Source organism: Chelonoidis abingdonii, chromosome 5 (genome assembly GCF_003597395.2).
Source record: "Chelonoidis abingdonii isolate Lonesome George chromosome 5, CheloAbing_2.0, whole genome shotgun sequence".
Classification (NCBI taxonomy): domain Eukaryota; kingdom Metazoa; phylum Chordata; order Testudines; family Testudinidae; genus Chelonoidis; species Chelonoidis abingdonii.
This window is the reverse complement of record NC_133773.1, coordinates 87254994-87260993: the sequence shown is the minus strand read 5'-3', so window position 1 is coordinate 87260993 and position 6000 is coordinate 87254994. Positions and strand designations below refer to the sequence as shown.

General features: G+C 41.3%; 1 protein-coding gene across 1 annotated transcript in view; it reads right to left on the bottom strand.

Annotated features, from left to right (window-relative positions):
* Positions 1 to 215: 215 nt before the first annotated feature.
* The window catches only part of FGL1 (fibrinogen like 1), a 48885-nt gene continuing 43100 nt past the window's right edge, over positions 216 to 6000 (bottom strand). Inside the window, exon 8 of the mRNA XM_032798213.2 lies at positions 216 to 3544. Within this exon, the coding sequence (XP_032654104.1) occupies positions 3385 to 3544 (160 nt within the window). The 3' untranslated portion in view covers positions 216 to 3384. The remainder of the gene's footprint in view (positions 3545 to 6000) is intronic.

The following is a 6000-nucleotide window of genomic DNA, read 5'->3' as shown; positions in this document are numbered from 1 at the left end:
CAGACTAGATGATCATGTTGGTCCCTTCTGACCTATGAGTCTGAGTCTATATATATATACCTGCCCCTGGAAATTTCACTACATGCATCTGACGAAGTGGGTATTCACCCACGAAACCTCATGCTCCAAAACCTCTGTTAGTCTATAAGGTGCCACAGGATTCTCTGCTGCTTTTATAGATCCAGACTAACACGGCTACCCCTCTGATACTTACTGTACATGATGCAGCTGCGATATATAGCTGACTAGCTTAAAGTCTGAGCTACGTTGAATGTGATGACAGAACAAAAATGCTTAGGTGATGGGCATGATATAAGGACCTAAACAGAACTGGCTAGAACAGAGCTTCAGAAGAGACTAGAGAGAGAGATACAATATTGATTCTAAAGAACATACCTAATTAAGCTTCTTTTAAAAAAAGTTCTGACTATACTAACACCTCTGCTATGGCTTGATTCTGTAGCCAGTCAGTAACACTTTGGAGGCAACAGGAGTTCTGCATGAAAAGTGGCTTCAGCATCAGCCCTGTATGATAGGTGGAGATGGTAATGACACCTCTAATTACTAAATACTTTCCATTATAAGATCTTGTTTTCCGCTAGTTACAACTTTGCCAAACTTCAACTGTTTGGGCTGAAACTTTCTATGCTAGATATCTGCCTGATGCTAACTTTTTTTTTTTAAGGGAGAATGGTGAGGGGGAAGTTTCAACAAAAACAGTTTAGCCATTTCCTAGAATGAGATTAGGGAAAAACACATTGCTCATGTTAAACAAAATTCTTACAGCTGTTCAGTTGAAAAGCTCTGGTATCTCTATGCTTTGGAATAGGAACTTGAAAAATACAAGCCAGGGATATATCTTTTGCTTTTCCTTGAAAAAAAAAACACACCCCAAACTGGCCAAATTATAAGCTTTTGAAACGTCTCAGTTTACACATGCTCAGCAGAGACTTTTGCAGCATCAGTTCTCTAATGACTTGGTTTGCTTTGGGCACACTCCATCTCAGGGCTACAGGGGCAGAGCAGAACTTTGCCTGAAATTGCTGCTTCTGGCTGTTGTGGCTGGCTGTGAGGATCAACATCAGGACTGAGAGCAGAAAGGCTCTCCTGTGCTCATGAGCACTCCCCTGCAGGCCCTCAGGCAGTGTGGGGAAAGAAATTTCCCCACTTGAATGCTGAAGGGACAAGAGCCAGATTGGGGACACAAGAAAGAGTAGAATGGAACAAGGACCCTGGTGGCGGGAACTGGGACTGGCTGGGCAAAAAGACTTGGAGTGGAAGCCAGGGGGAGGGGAGGGATGCTATTTTGCGATTGGATGAGGAGCCAGGGGGGCGGGGGAGGGTAATTGAGACTGACTAGCAAAGAAACTGGGACAAGGAGTCTGGGTCAGGGGAAGACTGTGCCTTGGATGGGGAGCCTGGATGTGACTGGGCAAGGACAGTGGGAGTGGAGCGAGGATTCTGGGAAGATCTAGACTGGGACTAGTTAGGAAAGGATCTGAATGGAGGGGGAGAGCAAGGGCTGGAAACGGAAAAGGCTAAAGGGACAAGTGGCAAAAAGGGGCAGTCTTCTTGAGGTGAGCGGGGTCGCAAGGGTCTGTTACCTGTAAAGCATGTTATACTTCAGAATCTAGACTGAAAGTCAAGATTCCTAAGTCTCATCATTCCTCTGCTGTCTGCAAATATCTGTGAAACCCTCTGGAAAAGGGAGCGTTCCATTCCCCCTCTAGTCACTAGTTCACGTAGACAATAATCTACTGCTACTATGAGTTACTCCATGAGCTCAAGTGGCAGAAATCTGTGCTGTGGATCCAAAGGTGCTGGGCGTCATGATGGAAATGCTGGAGGAGGGTTGCAGATTTTCTTTAAAATTACACATACAAAAACTGCATTAAAAGAATGTTAAGTTCACTAAAGTAAGCACTCAAAAGTTAGGAAATGCCAGAATTAAAGTTGCCCATATAACCTTAATTTGGCTCCCCTGTGCGTATATATTATGATGCAGTCTTCAATTACAGGATCATACATGATATTTTCCACTGGACCCCTGCCCCATTCAGTATACAGCATGTCCACTCATAGGTGCTAGAACTAAAGGTGCTGGGGGTACAGCATCGTTTTAAATGGTTTCCATCACATACAGAGATTACAGTTTGGTTCAACGGCTCTCAGCACTCCCCGTATACAAATTGCTTCACCACCATTAATTTTGGGTGCTCAATTTGAAACAATAGGACCTGATTTTTTAGAGTACTTTGAGTTGTATAGCACTCTGTATGTTCAAAGCACAGCTCTCATTGACTTCAGTTGCAGCTGTGAGTGCTCAAGTCAGGCACCCAGAAAATGAGGAACCCATAATTAGTGGCCATCTGTGAAAAGTTTGGTTTAAGTGACTTGCCCACATCACACAGGAACTATATAGTAAAGGCAAGGATAGAACCCAACTTTCTAAGGGAGCACTAAAGTGCCTTAACCACAAGACCCTCCTTTCTCTTCCTTCAGGCCTCTGCCTCATTCACTACACATCTTCCAACTTTTGCAACAAATGACACAGGGATCCTACAGCCAACAACTTCATTCTACACAACCAGGATTAATTCCCAGAAACGGTCCATTCCGTGCATTAATTGAGGTGCCTGTAACATTCTTTTAATGTCATTTTTATGTGTAATATATATTCACATTGCTTTTGAAGACAATATAGTGAATCTATTTTGTAATTTTTCCATTAAATCCTATGTATTATGCATAGATTTAGATAGAAATGGTTTCCAAATGAAAAAAGTCCAAAATAGCGTGGGCCAAGTTGGCAACTTTCCTGTACTCCATTCCCCAGAAGGTACAAATTGCACCTGTATACCAGCCTAGTCTCTTGTGTCCTAGGAATGGAAGGTGATGGTCCCACTGCTGTCCTTCCTCAGAGGTTCTGGCATTGTAGGCTGCTTTGAATTCCACTTTTGATTCCAAAGGAGTCTCACCAGCAGAAGCTACAATAGCAGTGCATTCCTCCTTCCTGACCAATGCCACTCGCTTTTGGGGAAGTCCTGTCCCACATTATGCCTGTCAGTCAAGTGGAAGTTCCCCCTGCTTGTAGAGTTCTACTGCTAAGTATTCTACATGGGTGAAAGTTGCCATAAACCCTGTGTGCACTTTGTCCAGTCTCTTTAGCAATCCTGTACACATTATTTGTATCTCCAGGCTTAAGGCCAGATTCTATTCTCATTTATACTCATATAAAACCACTGATTTTAATGAAGTTACTCCAGATTTATACAGGAGTAAATGAGGCGGGGGAGGGAGAGTGGAGGGAGAAATCTGCCCATCTGGCTTAATTTGGATGGATTTGCTCAAAGATTAACTGGATGAATTATATTAACTAGATATTTAAACAACATTGGGTTCAAAGTCTGCTGGTCTGACTTTCATGACAACAGATTTCAGAGAATACCACCACCCATGCCATGTGTACCAAACAATTCCATTGTCTGTCTTTGCTGTATAAGGTCCTTTATAGTACACACCATTCAGGTTGGAAGTGTGACACCTGGTGGGAAAGAAAGGGAAAACAAAAATAAGACATTTATGTTAATTAAACAAATCTGTTTTGTCCAAAAGCTTCAGGGATTTGTAGTTATTGCATGAGCCAAAAAAATCGCTATGTTGATGACAGTCTAATTTGACAGCTGTAGGAATTTGCATTCGTGGGGCTCAATGCCACTAAACAATAAAGGCTAAATTAGGGCACAATTTCAAGGGTTCTTAGTGGCATCAAAACAAGAAGTGCTTTGTTCCTTGACTCCATTCCTTTAACACCATTAGTTCCCTGACATTTCACCTGCTAATCTGCTTCACTAGAGAATGTTTCCAGACTTGTTAAGATCATACCTAGCAACAAAGGTATGTGGCAATGAAAACTTTGTGAAAGGAATGTGGCATTGTTCCTCTGTTGGTTGTTTGGGAGCAATTGCTCTAAATCCTGCATTTACTGCCAATACTTGGAGTTTCACATGCAAAAATAAGAATAATCATCATCAGCTCAGCTATTAAACTACTGATTTCATATTTGTTGGAAAAATATGAAATTTCTCTACAAGTTAAATATAGGCACTCTGGCAATCCTTCAATAGCTGGATCATCTGACCTGCCATTTTAATTGGCATCCTTCTCTGGCTCTCTAACACATTGCAACAGTATAAGTTACATTTGTAACTGTCAAAGAAATACTTTGCTATGCTACAGCCTCTCTGCCTCATTAATTTTGTTTCCATGAAGGAGGAGGAGGTTGGGATGATTGTGACCATATAGACAATTACACTTTTTTTGGGAGGGGCAGGATATTGTAGTGAATCTGTTTAGCTGTAGCTCCAGTACTAGATTATAACAACTGTTGAGTCGGTATTTTGTTGTTGTTAGTAGTTAGTTGTCACCAGGGGGGCTCCAGGCACAAGCGCAGCACGCAGGAGGAGGCAAGCTGGTCAGCGGGAATTCAGTGGCGGGTACGGAGAAGGCGCGGGACTGGCAGATCACCCGCAGAAACGCTGCTGAATCCATATGACCAGCGGACCTCCCGCAGGTGCGCCACTGAAAGCCACCTGACTGCCATGCTTGGGGTGGCAAAAAACATAGAGCCGCCCCCGGTTGTCATACATTCTGATGGATTTTAGAAAGCTGTCTTTAGGTAGAATTCAAAAAAGAAAACAACCCAGAATTAGCCTTAAGGATATAACTATTGGCAAATTATTAGTCTCTCAGAGTATGTTTGCACATGTTTACACGTAAGTGTTATAAAGAACTGAAATAGAAGCAATAATAAAAAAAGCCATATGTTAAAATTCTTATTTAGCTGGTTGGTTCTTTGCAAACACTTTTTAAAAATTGAATCATGCCATAGACCAGCTGAAAGTTTATGACTTGCAGATATAAAAGGTGGCTTTGATTTTCAAAATGATAAATCAGTGACAGAACTGACATGCTCAATATGTCATACACTTTCCTTGCTGGGTAGGCATTTGTTTACTTTGCACTACTCACTCAAGCACAAACTTCCTTAGCAAAGGCATAGAGGATAACATGTGGTGACTAGCTATTGGACTTCTTTATTGACTCCTTTACTGCATTCCCTTCTTTTGGTGGAAAGGGACACACGTGGATTTTTTTGAAAGCTCCATGAGCCAAAAATAACAACTCTTAAATTGGTGCTGGAGAGCAAAAAAGCACAATAGCAAAGCTACACAAACAGTGTAACGGTCTGTACATGGAAATAACTCAACATGCAGAAGAAACAATTGGCATATGATTTATTGATTACATATGTTAGGTACTCAGCTTATGCAAAATAAAAATTCATAAAGGTATGCTTTTCTTAAAGTTACACTGCCAAACCTGGCAGGCTCATGTACACACCTTAGAAGTAGCCTATTTCCATACTTATAGTCCTCCTGATCCCTTAATTTTTTTCAGGCAAAAATTGCATTTCAACAGATTTTAAATAGAAAAACAAATTCCTACTCAGCTGGGAGACCCTATATAAACCAATCCAGGGCATTGGTTCTCCTTGTGATTGTTAATGTGAGCATGACAAATGAGTGATCTCAGTGCTTTCATTTCACTGTGCCTGCCTGCTTTGTTCTTTTGTGCAGGCAGAATACTGAAATTTGCAAGCATTCTGCTGAGTATTTCAGTGTTCAGTTCAGTAGTAAGTGCTTACTCAACAAAATGGCAGAATCAAAGAAGTGGGGTAACCTCATTAGCAACTTTCGTCTTTAACCCAGAACATAGTTGCTACAAAACAGTATTATCACTTTAAGAGAGAGAAAGATTCACAGCTAGTAGAAACCTGCACTGCAAGAGCTAGCTATCTGTGGTATTTATATGACATGAATCATATAATAGTACGTTAGATACAAAAAGCTGTCAAATCATGTCATGCAGCTATTTCCACAAAGGTATAATGCTTTTGCCTGAGCTATCAGATATAGTAAGAGATTTGTTTTGAGGAAA